General features: G+C 35.4%; 1 protein-coding gene across 2 annotated transcripts; it reads left to right on the top strand.

Annotated features, from left to right (window-relative positions):
* Positions 1-10,401: 10,401 nt before the first annotated feature.
* On the top strand, positions 10,402-15,377 carry LOC131062393 (monooxygenase 2). 2 transcript variants are annotated; one of them, XM_057996043.2, is made up of 5 exons: positions 10,402-10,626; positions 13,327-13,461; positions 13,847-14,063; positions 14,169-14,397; positions 14,557-15,377. In XM_057996043.2, exons 1-5 carry the CDS (start codon positions 10,544-10,546, stop codon positions 15,072-15,074), a joined length of 1,182 nt encoding a protein of 393 aa, XP_057852026.2. In that variant the 5' UTR covers positions 10,402-10,543; the 3' UTR covers positions 15,075-15,377. The 2 variants fall into 2 exon arrangements, with proteins under 2 accessions (XP_057852026.2, XP_057852024.2); XM_057996041.2 differs by having other exon boundaries at positions 10,403-10,626; positions 13,312-13,461.
* The last annotated feature ends 1,728 nt before the right edge of the window (positions 15,378-17,105 follow it).

The following is a 17,105-nucleotide window of genomic DNA, read 5'->3' as shown; positions in this document are numbered from 1 at the left end:
TTCCATGTGCCGGTTCCCATAACCACATGACGGTTCACCTTAAACAAACACACCACTTCACTTTGGCACAAATGTCGGTTCACAGTGTTATACCTGTTCTCACATATACCTGTTCTCTCCTCTTCATCATATTTACATCAATGGCAACATACAATGTCATCATGTCCTCATACCGGTTCACATAATGCCAACAATCTCCCCCTTTGGCATTGATGGCAATATACAAAGATATCTCTTCACTTCACATCTTCTCCCCCAATTTTTGTAGATATCTTCTCCCCCTTTGACAACAATGCCAAAGTGGAGGCATCAGCTTCCCTGTTCCATTATGTTGCTCCCCCTGAGGAGTAGCATCCTTCAACACATCAATCTTGAAGAAAAATTTGACTATGCAATACTTGACTGATGTGGAGCATATACTTTTAGTTTACCTCTTGAAGGGGCAACACCCCTAATTCACCTCTTAAGTACATAAATGTAGCCTTTGGGAGAGGCTTGGTGAATATGTATGCTAATTGCTCCTTACTGGAAACATGTTCCAGTGCAATCTCTTTGTTCTGAACCTTTTCCCTCAAGAAATGATACTTAAACTCAAAGTGTTTGGTTCTAGAATGTAAAACCGGATTCTTGGAGATGTTAATTGCACTAGTATTGTCACAAAATATACTTACTGGTTCAGATACAGGAACTTTGAAGCCATTTAATACATGCTTCATCCAAATCGTCTGAGTGCAGTTCATGAAAGTTGCAACATACTCTGCTTCCGCTGTAGACTAAGAGATACAACTCTGCTTCTTACTCATCCATGAGACTAGTCTACCATCGAGAAAGAATGCACCACCGGTTGTGCTCTTTCGGTCATCTACATTACCAGCCCAATCAGCATCTGTGAACACTTTCAGGTGAAAATCATTATTGCATGGATACCATAACCCATAGTCAATAGTTCCCTTCAAATACCTAAGAATCCGCTTGACTGCAACCAAGTGGGACTCTCTTGGACTTTTCTGGAACCTTGCAGTAATGCCAACTGCATGGGCAACATCTGGTCTGCTATGCACTACATAATGCAACTTACCAATCATTGATCGATATTCCTTCTCATCAACCAATGCTGAGTCATCCTCTTTGGATAGTTTACAACCAGTCACCATCGGTGTACCAACCCGTTTGCTATCTTCCATGCCAAAGGTATTCAACACCTCTTTGACATACTTGGACTGAGTGATAAAGATTCCATCTTTCATCTGCTGGATCTGCAGTCCAATGAAGAACTTAATCTCCCCTATGAGTGACATCTCAAACTCTTTTCTCATCTCATCTGCAAACTCATGACTCATCTTGTCATCTCCACCAAAGATAATGTCATCAACAAATACCTCACAGATCAGGATCTGATCTCCTTCAGACTTCAAGTAGATATTGATGTCTTCGCTTGTTCTCTCAAATCCAATCTTCACAAGATGGGAATGCAGGCGTTCATACCATGCTCTAGGTGCCTTCTTTAGACCATATAAGGCTTTATGTAGCCTACACACCATGTCACTATCTTCAGATAGGGCAAACCCATCTGGTTGCTCTATATACACTTCCTCTTCAAGTACACCATTTAGGAATGCAGATTTTACATCCATTTGATATACTTTGAACCCTTTAAAAGCTGCACATGCAAGAAGCATATGAACTCCTTCCAATCTGGCTACAGGAGCAAAGGTTTCTCCATAGTCTTCTCCTTCTTCTTGGGCATATCCTTTACACACCAGTCTGGCTTTGTTTCTAATCACCGTGCCATCCTCATTCAGCTTATTTCCAAAAAACCATTTGGTACCAATGACATTTTTATCCTTCGGTCTGGGTACCAAAGGCCATGTACTATTTCTCTCTATCTGGTCAAGTTCCTCTTCCATTGCCTTGAACCAATCTTCATCTTTATGTGCCTCTTTGAATGATTTAGGCTCAAATTCAGAGATCATACATGAGTTTTCTCTAACCTTTCTTCTTGTAAGGATTCCTGCATCCTTATCTCCTATGATCTGCTTAGGATCATGATTCAACTTGACATACTGAGGAATGGTCTTAATAGATTCCTCTTGCTTTTCTTCTTCATCCTCATCTCCATCTGTATCAGCATCTACATCTACCAATGTAGGAACAGTGTTACCGGTACTTGGTTGACTAGCAACAGGTTCCCAGAAGATTACAACCGGTTCATTTACCGCTTGCTCACTACTGGTTTCCTCAGTTTTCTCAGAGGTTTCATCAACTCTTACATTGATGCTTTCCATAATTCTTTGAGTTCTATTATTGAAACACTTCAGAGCTTTTCTCTTGGTGGAATACCCTAGGAATATTCTTTCATCACATTTCGCATCAAATTTGCTCTGGTGTTCGCTCCTCTTAATGTAACATTTGCTACCAAACACTCTAAAATAGCTAACCACGGGTGTCTTACCGGTCCAATACTCACAAGGATTGTTATCCTTACCTTTCTTGATGAGTACTCGGTTCATTGTGTAGACTGCAGTGCTCACCGCTTCTCTCCAAAAGATGTGAGCAACTTTCCCTTGAATCAACATAGTTCTAGTTGCTTCAACCACAGTCCGGTTAATCTTCTCTACTAGGCCATTTTGTTGTGGAGTCTGAGGGGCAGACAATTGCCTCTTGATTCCATGTTCTTCACAGCACTTGTTGAATTCACCGGAAGTGAATTCCCCTCCTTTATCAGTTCTTAGGCACTTGATCCTTTTGTCGCTTTCCTTCTCCACTAATGCCCTGAAAGCTTTGAACTTTACAAAAGCTTGAGACTTATCTTTCAAGAATGTGACCCACATCATTCTTGAGTAGTCATCAGTGAGAATCATGAAATACCTATCACCCTGCACACTCCTAGTTTTCATAGGACCACACAAATCAGCATGCACAAGATCAAGCAAATTGTCAACAATGAAAGGTTTACCTTTAAAGGTTGAGGAAGACATTTTCCCCAATTGACACTCTCTGCACAAGGTATTTTTCGGTTTGCTTAGCACCGACAACCCTCTAACTGCCTTGATCTTACTGGCCTTCACAATGTTATCAAAGTTTACATGGCAGAGTCTCCTATGCCATATCAAGCTATCATCAAATTTAGCCATAAGACATGTACTTATATTTGCATTCAGCTGAAATAGGTTACCTTTGGTCTGCATACCGGTGGCCACCAATTCACCACTCTTTCCTTTGATTCTGCAAACTCCATTTTTGAATTCCAGAGTGAGACCATTATCATTCAGCTGGGCAACACTCAGAAGGTTGTGTCTGAGACCATCAACCCAATACACATTGTCAGCACTACTCTTTCCATTCAGAGAGATGGACCTTCTGCCTTTGACCATACATGGTGCATCATTACCAAAACGAACCACACCACCATCATACTCTTCCAAGGATAGAAACTTACTCCGGTCACCAGTCATATGGTGAGAACAGCCACTGTCAATAATCCACTCATTGGAATTATCAAAGCGGGAGACAAGAGCCTTCTTGTCTGACACATCTTCCTTGACAGCAACAAACACAATATCTTCATTTTCTTCATCTTCTGATTCCTCATCTGTGACACCTTCATCAACTGCCACAAAATAGTTTCTCCGATTTCCTCCTTTGAATTTCTTGAACCTTTCCGATTTGTCCTTGTTGTCGCCATTAGGACAGTTTATAGCAATATGTCATATCCGGTTACAAGAAAAGCATTTCAAAGGGAGCTTACCTCTGTATTTGCCGGTTCCTTTAGGAAGTTTTCTGGCAAGAAGAGCTTCAAATGCCATCAGAATCTCCTCGATCATCCATTTTTCTGCTCTATCTTAGTTCACCACTAGTGCTAGCTTCTTTTCCTTTTCTGGATGGTACATCAGAAGCTTTAAAAGTTGATTCGGTCTTTTGAACACTGCCATCAAAACTATTTAACTCATAGGCTATCAACTTTGCAATGATGGAGTCTAGGGATACCTTAGTCTTGTCTATTGATCTCAACTCCCGAATAGCAGCAACCCTTATTGCATAGACTGGTAATAAGGATCTCAGGACTTTGCTTACCACAGTGGAATCTTCCATTTTACCACCTACACTCTTGATATCTCTGAAAACAGTTTTGATTCTTATTCCATACTATTGAATGGTCTCACCTTCAATCATCTGCATCTCTTCAAACTTCCCTCTAAGGCTTTCTTCCTTAGCTTGTTTTGCATGCTCATCATCGCCATAGATATTTTCAAGAGTATCTCATACCTCTTTGGGATTTACCTTATCTTGGACATCAATAAACTCAATGTTAGATAAACTACTAATTAGGGCTTCCATGATTTGCCCATTCTTCTGCATCTCTCTCTTTTAGTCATCGGCGAGAGTACAGATAGGGGCAACATAGGCATTCTCAACATAGCTCCAGTGTTGAGCACCCATGCTTCTGATGTATATCTTCATTCTGTCTTTCCATATACTAAATTTTCTCTGTCGAACTTTGGACCTTCTCTCTTCATCATTAGACTGGGATCTTTACCTCAAGCGGTTAAGCTTATAACACAGAGGACTTGAAGGACGCTCTGATACCAATTGATAACTCAATGATGAATGGATAATACCAAACCGGTACTGAGAGGGGGGGGGGGGGGGGGGGGGGGTGAATCAGTACAGAAAAAAACACAATCCTAAACCGGTTTGTCAACAGACACTGTGCATTGACAGACAAATAGTAACACCGGTCTTAAATAGAGTACAACCGACAAAACCCAGAATAACTGAGACAAGCATAAACTGGTTGACACTTATCTTTTCATACATTCTAATACTTCATTTCCATTTCACCCTAGTGCATGAACAGGTAATCTATCATCAAAAGATATATAAATAGCTAGATCAACATGATTTACCTTCAGACACAAATCACTCAAACCATCACAAGAATATCACCACACATGACACACAGATTTCTTTCACGTGGCAACCCAACCGGGAAAAACCACGGTGGGGATGAATACCCACAAGCTGTTTTTGAACTCTTTAGAAGTATGCTCTGTTAGGAGCCTTGTCCGGTTAAAGACTAATACAATAGGTTTTGTTAGGAACCGATCATGTTAGGGATCACCCGGTTAAGGGATGGCTCGAATACCCAGTTAAGGGTTAAACCTTGTTAAAGGTTACCTTGTTAGAGGATTTCAAGAACTCAATGGTTTTGAGTCACTCTGTTAAAGGATTTACAGTAAGCCAGTTAAAGCTACCCTGTTAAGGGATTTCCCAACTGTTGAAGTGGTTAGAGATCAACAGGTATTACAATGATCTGGTAACAACACTTAATGCCAATGCAAATCCGCTTTAACTCCTCTTCACCTTCTGCACTTACACTCTACAGCTATCACTTCTCTCTTCTGGTCTGGCAAGAATCACATATCTCTTCACTTGGATACTCACACACAGCTTTTGCCAACAACCTCAGAAAGAAACACAACATCGACCTTATAGGAAACAGATAGGTCGGTAGTACAAACCCTAAACCCTAAACCTATTAGGTTAAGCAATTCAAACGATTCAATCCTGACCGTTGAGCACACTGCATTAAATGCAACAGTCTTGATCCAATCTCAAGACATTCTTCATTGTTCGTTTTCCACCGATTTCATGGCAGCTGATAACCCATCACGCGTTTTCACCGTTTACAGACTTCGCACATTCTCGAGGTAGATGGGAACAATCTCCTTCATGTAAGATCCTTCACGCGCACAAGGTTGACGTGGCAACATGATCTGTTCTTCATTACAATGCTAACTCATCACCCAAAGTCATCGGTTGAGCCACACAGGCTTGAAGCACTACAACCGGAAACCCTGAAGTTGAGACTACCAACCGGTAGTCATACAAAGCTTCCATGTGCCGGTTCCCATAACCACATGCCGGTTCACCTTAAACAAACACACCGCTTCACTTTGGCACAAATGTTGGTTCACAGTGTTATACCGGTTCTCACATATACCTGTTCTCTCCTCTTCATCATATTGACATCAATGGCAACATACAATGTCATCATGTCCTCATACCGGTTCACATAATGCCAACAACAATAAATAAGCACATGTAATAAGAACACACACATACTTACTAGTTTATTCACAATACATAGATCCAAGTTCAATCTTGATTCAATTCTCGATTTACACAAAATCATATAATATGTCTTGCTTGACTCAATTGAGTGACATGGATTGTATATAGCATATTTGTCAAAATTGAACCATCACCAAATGGCCATTGTTGAGGCTCAAGCATGTGCTTGGCCACTCAATAAAACATTAGACATGCTTTCTCCATAAGACAACCAAAGAATCAACTAAATTTTTTCCTAAAGTAGCTTATGACCCATAAACATAAATGCAAAAAAATCTCAAGCCATAAAAAATATAATGTTGAACTAGATAGTTATAATCAAATTACATAACATAGGTATCTATTGACAATAATAACAATTAAACACTATAATAGTTCAACATATACAAATTTGTAGGATTCATATCCCTTGATGGTCATTCACACTTAATTCCATTGACAATTATGATGTAGTAAATTAGAATACAAAAAAGTGTCCAAGCACAAAATCGCAACATATGTAGCTCATAATACATAGTTAGACAACAAATGCTAGTATAAAGTTCCTCATCAATATGTACATCAATGGTGATCTAAAACATCACATGTAGAGATAAAACACATCAAATCACATCACAAGTACCCATGATACACAATCATAACACCTTGATGCTCATAGAAGGCCTCAACAAATTTTTTTGATAAAATGGATAATAGCATATACTAGTGGGCATTACAATCCAGGTGCACCTCCTAGATGAGATTGTGAAGAGGTTGAAAGTGGATGAGAGGGTTGTGACTACCCATAGGCAAAATAACCACTAACTTGTCTAGAAGGGGCCTAAAGAGCATGCAAGTGGGAGTCATGAAATCCCATATCAAGTATCCACATCAAGAACCACAAGATAAATAATGATTATTTTGTATAGTTGAAGGCAACTAGATACTATCTACTATACACAAAACATTACCCCAATGATCTAAAATCACTTAGAAATGTGTATTTTCAAGAATAAATTTAAGACTTAAACTTGAAGTAACATAAGAAAATTAAAACAAATCATAACTTTAATGTAAAGTGCAAAAAAAGATATCAAATGCAACACCAATAAAAATAAAAATAAAATTCAAATACTAACAAAATTTCATCCCAAAAAAAAAATTCTACATCTCAAACCTTAAAAAAAATCATGAATCCCAAACTACCACACATTTTACCTTTCTTATGAGATATATTATTGTAGCATAGAAATTAGGATTCATCACAAGATAAGTAGATCAAATCAAAACATTAAACATGGATAGCTCAATCATAGGAAAAACTCAATGCAAATGAACCTAATTTAATGCACATTCAATAGAGGTATGAAAATGAAGCATTCAAAAGAAAACATTATGCAAACCAGATTCAAGATTGAATACTCCTTCCATGCGGCTCCATTGTTGTTCTTTCCTCTTCAATAGTTTTGTGGATCTCACCTACAAGTGCTCTCACAATTGAAAGCAAAAAGCTCAAGAGTACTAGAACAAAAATTCAGTAGTTTGTTAGCAATTTAGAATTCATGAAGTGATTGAAGCCATTGATTGAAGAAAATTATCCAATTTATAGAGAAATTGGAGAAATCACAAAATTGGCATGATGCAATTCAAATGGAAATTGCAAATCAATATGTCAATTATGACAAATTATGCACTTTCCATGCACAATTTGATTAATTGATTATGACACATTTCATGTCAAAATTGATTGATTAATCAATTATGACAATTTCATGACAAATTGAAATGCCACTCCCATAGAATTAGGAGATGAAATAGGAGGGAAAAGAAATTAGAAATTTGAAAAATTAGGAAAATGAAATTGATGACAAATTAGGAAATTGGAATTAGAAATTGATGAAAAATAGGATTTAGGAATTAGTGAATTAATTAATAATTTTTCATTTATTAATCAATTCACAAAGAAGAATAATTAGCCAATTAAATAAAGATTTAATTGTAATAAGAAGACTTAGGATTAACAAGTAATTTAGTAATCCTAGAGGAAGAAATGGTGAATTAGGTTAAATGACTAAATCATAAAACCCTAGAAGACGAATTAGAAATGCGAAAATGACAATTAGGTCTTGATTAAAGATAATTAATGTCATGATTTGATTTTGATAAATGACCAATACGACAAAATGATTTGATTTGAGAAAATGCGCCAATTGACGAGGAACAATGACAAATTGATCCAAATTGACATAATTGAGATAGACAATGATCGATGACAAAATGATTGCAAAATGACAAGATTGACAAAAGGACAAGAATCGATGACAAAATAGATTGCAAGATGACAAGATTGATAACGACCACGATCAATGACAAATTGATCGCAAAATGACAAGATTGCACATGACAGCGATTGATGACAAGATTGAAGGATTGATGATAAATCGACAAGATTGAAAAGAGGACAAAACCCTAATTAGGATTGACGATGTCCAAAATGATAAGATTGATGATAAGATTGATAAGATTGCTAGGAGGACAAAACCCTAATTAGGATTGACGATGTCCAAAATGATGACAAATAAGCATGCTCATTGATGCAATAAGATAAAATCGATCAAAATCATGACTGGATAATGTTGTTGACAAGACCAAATTCGAGGACGAGATGATTGAAGAATGTAGAAGAACGACTCGATGTTCGCAAATGATAAAAATCAAGTGCGTGACATAGGAGAAATGTTAATGCGACGCAAAAACCTAAAATGAGGCAATGCGCAAATGTTAAAGTATGACTTCGCAAGCGTTGACCATTTTTGGGTGTCTACAATTATATTTTTTAATCTCTTTCATGACATTTAAATTGACACCTGGTTTTTAATGTTAAAGTGTCAATTAGCATAAGGTGTTTCTTAATGTTAGTAATGTCAATTGACATATAGGTGTAGCTTTCACAACTCACCAATTGCATGTACTATATGGACATCAAGGGCAAGCAAAAATGAATAGTTCCACCATAAAAGCACGTGCTGCACAGATTTCACAGAATTTGGTTTATTCCTTTTTGAGGTGGTTGTCTACTTCTTGATTAAAATAGATTTGGCATTTTTTTGTAGCATCCTTTGACTTGGTACTCACAAGTTAAAGAAGTCTGGTTAGAAAACATCTATATAGAGGGTAGGAAATTGACAATTATATTAGATGTGGCACAAAATTGTTTGATGTTGTGTCTTTCATAATTTTAAGAAGTTTTATCAAAAAGCATTTAGGATATTGATAAGTGGCACAAAATTGTTTGATGTCATATTTTTCACAATTTCGAGTCTTATCTAAAAAGACGATTAGGACATTGATAAAATCTAAATTAGATGTGACACTAAATTGTTTGATGCCATGTCTCTCAATACAATTAAAATCAATGTGATAATCAATTATATTAAATCACCTTGTACACATCAAACAAGAAGTATAATTTTACAGCTATCTTTTTACTGGCATACTTTGCACCATATATTTAAATTAAATCATAACTATTTGAACAATTATAAAAATTATTTGTTTAATCACATTTATCTTATATAAATTTGATTCTTTAAAAAAAATTATGTTATTTTTCATCATAAGTGGAAGTGGAAAGAAGCTCTCTTTGACCTTGGTTTGTATGATGATATTATTGCTGATTTTATTAGACAAGTTATTCTAAGATGTATATTGAAGACTATGTTCTCAAACAATTATTTTCAAGAAACTGGTATTTTAAGGTTTTACTGTAACGTAGTTTTTCAGAATCCTTTTTTGATGTCGCAGCTTCCAGATTATGCAAGAGAAATGCTTCAGTCATGACTTAGTTTTTGTTTCTCTTTCAGCTGCTTTATGTAACTGTAATTCTTTGTTATAATCTTGCTTTGTTACAATATAAAAAACTAAAAAGACATTCTCAACACAAAGATGAATACATCTGAAATACTTAACAAATTATATCATTACCTTTTTTACACAAAAGACAAGATTGATTGATGACCTAGAATACTTTCCCTTTTTCCGTAACAGAACATTTCTTCCTGAATTTATAAGATATGCAAAAATATAAGATGATAAAAAGTAAATCCCTTTCAACCTTTCTTTCCTTTCCTGTTTTGTTTGTTTCTTGCATTTTCCCTTGTTGCATTCCTTTTCATAGTTAAAAGTACAATGTCTAATCAATATCTGTAATTCACACCATACCACACCAGCTCACCTGCAGTTCAAGTCTTTGGGTTTTATAGGCATCTTGGTCTTGACTTAAATTTGCAATTCTCGATTATAATTCTCTTCCTTCACGCAACAGGATAGCCAAGTTGGATCTGGTTATAGCAGTAAGCTTTAAAAACAGGAATACCCAAATAGCAAATAACGAGCTGGTTGTTTCCATTCAGAGATTATAATTGTTGGCATGGCGCTTATGCAGAGCAAAAGCAAAATTTTGATTGCAGGAGGTGGTATTGCTGGCTTAGCTACTGCACTTACTCTCCATAGGTATGATTTCTACTCATGAAATTTTTTGTTGCAGGTTAAACATTTCTATTTATATATATATATATATATATTTTTCAGTTGATAGGTATTGATTAGCTGGTTTAGTATCAAAGTTATCTTTATAGTTTATGATGGGGCATCTTCTGATTTAGCTTATAGTATATAAGATTATTTTGGTTTGGTTTAGATTTATAGGCGATTTATAATACATAAGATTATCTTGTTATTGTAATATAGGGAGTAAGATTTCATAGTTCATGAAATCAGGGATCTGTTTTAGGTTTACAAGTGACTATCTTGATATGAGCATCAACGTTTCGGATCACACTATGTGATCCATCATCAAGATGATAGAGTGCATAAAGAGAAGGAAAATGGTGATAGATCACACAGTGTGATCTGAAACGTTGATGCAAACAATCACCTCATTAATCTGATTTGAGTTTATAAATAGCTTATAGCATATAAGACTACCTTAATTTGGTTTGAATTTATAGTATATGAGATTATCTAGATTTGGCTTGGGTTTACAAATAGTTTATAATATATAAGCTTATCTTGTTATTCTTACATAAGGAGCAAGTCATTTTTATAGTTCATGAAGTCCATACATCTAAACTGCAAGCCTCCTTTGGCTATGTGGGGATTGTGCCTCTAGGGGTTTGAAACTTGGTGGATGGTTTTCTACATCTCATACCATCATCCTCACCAATTGTGCCCAACCAATTTAGCTACAACCTTTTGGCATTTATTAAAACAAATAACTTCTTAATTAGATTAAAATAAACTTATTAAGAAGTGTCTTATTGATCTGAATGAGTTTACAAATAGCTTATAGCATATGAGACTAGCTTGATTTAATTTGGATTTATAATATATGAGACTACCTTATTACTACTATACAAAAAGCATATCCTTAAAAGTTATATAATGACAACTTATACTGTACTAGGATTAAAATAAATAGTATCTTGATTAAATTTTAAAATAACTTATGAAGAGGCACCTAATTGATCTAATTTGAGTTCACAAATAGCTTATACTATATGAGACTATGTTATTACTACTATACAAAAAACACCACGGATGAAAAACACCACGGCCTCAAGCTACATAATGGCAACTTATACTGTCTTGATTGAAAAAAGCTCTTACACAATCAAATCCCGAAACAACAAAGATATCTTGACATTCTTATATAAAGAGGCACCTCATTAATCTAATTTGAGATTAAGATATCTTGATATTCTTATATGAAGAGGCACCTCATTAATCTAATTTGAGATTATAAATAGCTTATAGCATATGAGACTACCTTAATTTGGTTTGAATTTATAGTATATTAGATTATCTAGATTTGGTTTGGGTTTACAAATAGTTTATAATATATAAGCTTGTCTTGTTATTCTTACATAAGAAGCAAGTCATTTTTATAGTTCATGAAATCTAGTGGCTCGGTTTAGGATTGCAAGCTTCGTCTAAACTACGAGCCTCCTAGGGGTTTGAACCTTGGTGGATGGCTTTCTATATTTCATACCATCATCATCACCAATTGTGCCCAACCAATTTAGCTACAACCTTTTGGCATTTATTAAAACAAATAACTTCTTAATTAGATTAAAAATAACTTATGAAGAGGTGTCTTATTGATCTGATTGAGTTTACAAATAGCTTATAGCAGATGAGACTAACTTAATTTGATTTGGATTTATAATATATGAGACTACCTTATTACTACTATACAAAAAATGTCTCCTTAAACTATATAATGACAACTTATGCTCTACTAGGATTAAAATAAATAATATCTTGATTAAATTTTAAAATAACTTATAAATAGGCACCAAATTGGTCTGATTTGAGTTAACAAATAGCCTGTACCATATGAGGCTATGTTATTACTACTATACAAAAATATCATGGCCTCAAGCTACAAAATGACAATTCATACTCTCTTGATTAAAACAAGTAACTTTTTAATTAAATTTTAAAATAACTTATTAGAGATATCTAATTTGTCTGATTTGAATTTACAAATAGCTTGTAGCACATGAGACTACCTTAATTTGATTTGCATGTCCCCATGTGGCTGTTTAGCTTATTTTGGCTAGCAGCCACTGCTAGATATTTTAAGGAGCAATTTGTGGAGCGGGTAGCCCCCTGAACAAATTTTGACAAACAAATTTGTGTTGTCATGTGACATTTTTTTTAATATGCAGTAGCTGCTTATTTCCAGGCCCCCTCTTTTTTCCACAGCTTATTTTCATTTTTTAAGCCATGGCTGCTCCACAAAAATAGGAAAAGATTCCATATTATCCTTTTCCCATGATTAAAGATTTGTATGGGGACACTCTAACTGCTTATTTTTTAACAGAAAATGGATTTAAGCAGTGGCATGCGGACATGAGATTATAGTATATGACACTACCTTCTTACTATTATAAAGAAAGTGTCCGCGAAAAGGTGTCTAAATATGATCCGACATGAGTTTACAAATAGCTTATAACACACAAAACTACCTTAATTTGATTTGAATTTATAATATATTAGACTACTTTGTTACTACTATACTAGAAACGCCTCTTCAAACTAACTTCCTGATTAAATTTTAAAAAACTTATAAAAAATGTCTCATTAATCTAATTTGAATCTACAAACAACTTACAACATACTGACTGATTGTAGACTGGGATTGAAAAGTATAACAGTGCTGGAACAAGCAAATTCATTGAGACTGACAGGTGCATGCCTCACCATTTGGGACAATGGCTGGAGAGCGCTTGATGCCATGGGCGTGGGAGATACTCTTCGCCGCGAGCACACTCAATTACAGAGGTATTTTGAATAAATAATTTCATTACTTTTATCAGATCTTTCTAATCTCTTAATTGTTTCTTTTTCATCAGTGTTAATGGTTTCTTTTTCATCAGTCTTTAATTTTTTATCAATATTTTGAATCACAATCTATGTTTGGAATCTGTTTTTAATTTTTCATCAATGTTTTATTTTGAATCACAATCTATAATCCATTAAAATATTCAGAATGTTCGAAAATAGAATACAAAAATGCACGACATTTTGAATCACAAACTGTAATCCATCATAATGTTCAAATGTTCAGAAATAGAATACAAGATATAAAATAGTAAGTTGTATAGTATTAATATCAAGATATCTGAATACTATGATTAACTCTGTTTTAATCTGTGCTTCTGAAAAGAATTGACACGCTATCCACAACCAGCGGCCTCACCAAGTGCATCGATCTGCAGCACCATGAAATGCGACTCGTGCAACGTAAGAAGCTTCTCGTAGCCCTGGCTCAAGCACTGCCATCAAACACCATTCGATTCGGCTTAAAGATTTCTGCAATTCACCAAAGGCAAGACAGATCAAGCATTGTAACGCTCGAAGACGGTACGCAGATCTCGCCAAAGGTAGGTGCATCGGCTTCTATTTTTGGTGTAGAATTTTCAGCAAGGGTTTCGCTTACTTGGCGTAGAATTTTTAACAGGGGTTTCGCTAATGAGGCCCAATTTCAGGTGATTATAGGCTGCGACGGAGTTAATTCGACGGTGGCCAAGTGGCTAGGGTTTGGACCCCCAAATTTGGCGGGGCGTTCTGTATTTCAAGGGTTAGGGAATTTTCCGCAGGGCCACCATTTTCAGCCGAAGACGCTCGAGATCTGGGGAAACGGAATTACTGCGGCTTTTGGTCCTTGCAATGAAACTGACGTTTTCTGGTACTTGAGTCGAAAGAGCCTTTCTTCAGGTGAATACTGAAACTAAAAATCTGGTACTCTGTTCTGGTTCTTTTGGCAATTCTGTGTTTAAGTCCTGGCTGGTTTACTGTATTGTTTCTGAACAGTACAGTGCCTATTGAGTAGCATTAGGTACTACACTCAACATTTTTTGTTGTTTCTCAACGCAGATGCAGAAATCTCGTACAATTCGACAATTCTTCAAGAAAAAGCGCGACATTTAGCGGAAGATTTGGGGAACAAAGAAATGGTGGAGGTTATAAAGAGATCGACTCCGAACAGTTTAAGCTTGACAAGTATGAAGTACCGCTATCTTTGGCCATTTATAGCAGGTAAAGCGCAGAAAGGCAATGTGACCGTGGTGGGAGATGCAATGCATCCGATGACTCCTGAGTTGGGGCAGGGCGGGGCTTTGGCTCTGGAGGACTCGGTCACATTGGGGAAGTGCTTGGCTGAAGTGGATTTAGAGAAACCAGCTGAAATTGAGGCGGCATTGAAGAAATATGTGGAGCACAGGAAAGGAAGGGCTTTTGAGATTGGGGTTCAGTCCTCCGTTTCTGGAATTTTACAGAGTGGAAGTTGGTGGTTGCCCAAGCTAATTCGGGATAAAGTTGTCTTCAATAGACTATCGCCCAAGATGCTTCATCATACAGGGTATGACTGTGGACCTCTTCAAATCCTTTCTTGAAATCCAATTTAATGTGATGTGATGAATTGATTGGAGAGCACTGAGTGTTTGTTCATGGTCTGATTGTGGTTTTATTTACCTCTGAACTTTGTGACCTCACTCACCATACTTGACTAAAGGTGGGATGGAGCTTATAAGGGCAGCTTCCCTGAAATTTCATATTTGGGTGGCACTAATTTCAGATGACAATTAAAATTTGAAATTTGATGGTTATATGATTGTATTTAGATATTTTTTTAAAATCAAATCAAATTTTAGAAAGACTATATCATATGAAAGAGGAGATTTTAGATTATATATATATATATATAAAAGCTATGTCTCTATGTTTGAATGATAATTTTGAATGTCAAATTTAAGTTGTCTTGTAATTTCCAACTTTTCCAATGAGTTAGAAAAATATTGAATCTCTTTAAAATTGTCTTCACTTTTTTCAAGATTTGACCTTGTGGATTCATAATATGAAGTTATCCAATTGATGTGAATGTTAGACATGGCTATTTCATTTTCTTGAAAGCTAATGGATGCGGATTCAATGTTTTTTTTAAGATTAATGCAATACTAAATCTACATTAACTTGTATTCATACGGTAAATATGAATAATAAGAGTTTATTAATCCATCTAGATTTGTTGTTGTGGGCTTGTAGAATTTGATATTTTTCACATTAATAATATATATTTTATATTTGGCATATCTCCAAGTCAAAGGAAAGTTTGAACTTGCCTTCAATTTTTGCCTAGGAGTTAAACTTGTGGATTCAAAATATGAAGTTATGCAATGCATATGTTAGAAATGGATATTTCATTTCCTTGGATGTGGATTCAAATGCTTTAGAAGATTGATGCAATACTAAATCTACATTTAACTTAGTTTTCCCTCATAGTGCTTTTGCAAGTTTTTTATTCATATCTGATTATCATATAAGTTGAATATCGATTGCCCAATACATGTAAGCATTTTGATTGACATACTTTATTTTAGCAAAGTAGCTATCAATTGCCTTGCTTCTTCATACACGCTCCATAACTACCACATCTTTTGCTAACATTGTATACAAGTTAGTCTTTACATAATTGGATTGGTAAAGGTTTAGATAATTTTTTCCTTAGTGTATTTGTCCACTTAGAATCAAGTTACAAACATGTTTACTAAATATTTAGCATTGCCTTACTATCTTGATTTGTGACGTATTCTTGGAATGAAGAATGTTTTCTTTGGGGGGTATTCATTTCTTCTTTGTTTACAATTAAATCTCTTTCTTGGAGAGGAGTTTAATCTACAAATATTTCTTCTTTACTCTATTTGTGAGAGAATTTTATTTTGTGCAATAGTACCTCGTTAGGTCTTGTTACTGAGACTCGTTTTTTAGTGACTTTTCCCCTATGTATCACTTAATGGGGGTGTTAGTGTGAAAATAACTATCATTCATCTAGTTTCCGATTATCTAGTTCCTAGGCTGAGTAGATCTATTCACACTAGCTTTAGTTCACTTAGTGACTTAGTTGTCTCACCTCATAAATACATGACATGTGCTCTCTGACTTATTCCAAGTTTTCTACATGTGTCACACTTCTTGGTGAGTTGGTGAAAATTTTATTTTCACCTTTCTGTAATGCCTGCCAAAATACCCTAGAGAAATAATCTAAAATCTACTAGAATTGGAAATAATTTTTTTTTAAAAACCATCTATAATATACAACCATATGACATCATCCATAAGCAAGAACATATAAACAATAAGTATGAAAGCATAAATCAACATTACATAAGCAAAATAACTCAAATTAACATATCTTTGATTATACTTTCATAAACACATCCATTCCCCAGGGTATCTTAACGTCACTACTTGACATCATAACACATAACACCTTTTTATCTAGAACATCCTCACCTTTCATCATTCAACTATCCATTTACATTCCATGCAACTAGGATAATGTTAATTCATATGCATAACTCATCATATTGCATTTCCTTAAGCACAACCATTACACTACTCATCAAGCATATTCTACATAATCATAT

The sequence above is a fragment of the Cryptomeria japonica genome, chromosome 7 (genome assembly GCF_030272615.1).
Source record: "Cryptomeria japonica chromosome 7, Sugi_1.0, whole genome shotgun sequence".
Classification (NCBI taxonomy): Eukaryota; Viridiplantae; Streptophyta; class Pinopsida; order Cupressales; family Cupressaceae; genus Cryptomeria; species Cryptomeria japonica.
This window is presented reverse-complemented; position numbering and strand designations above follow the sequence as displayed.

Excerpts from the sequence above, each read along its gene's own strand:
- LOC131062393 (XM_057996041.2), top strand. The coding sequence starts at position 10,544 with ATGGCGCTTATGCAGAGCAAAAGCAAAATTTTGATTGCAGGAGGTGGT. Across the intron at positions 13,462-13,846 it reads GAGCACACTCAATTACAGAG|AATTGACACGCTATCCACAA; the intron begins GTATTTTGAATA and ends GCTTCTGAAAAG. Across the intron at positions 14,064-14,168 it reads GTACGCAGATCTCGCCAAAG|GTGATTATAGGCTGCGACGG; the intron begins GTAGGTGCATCG and ends GCCCAATTTCAG.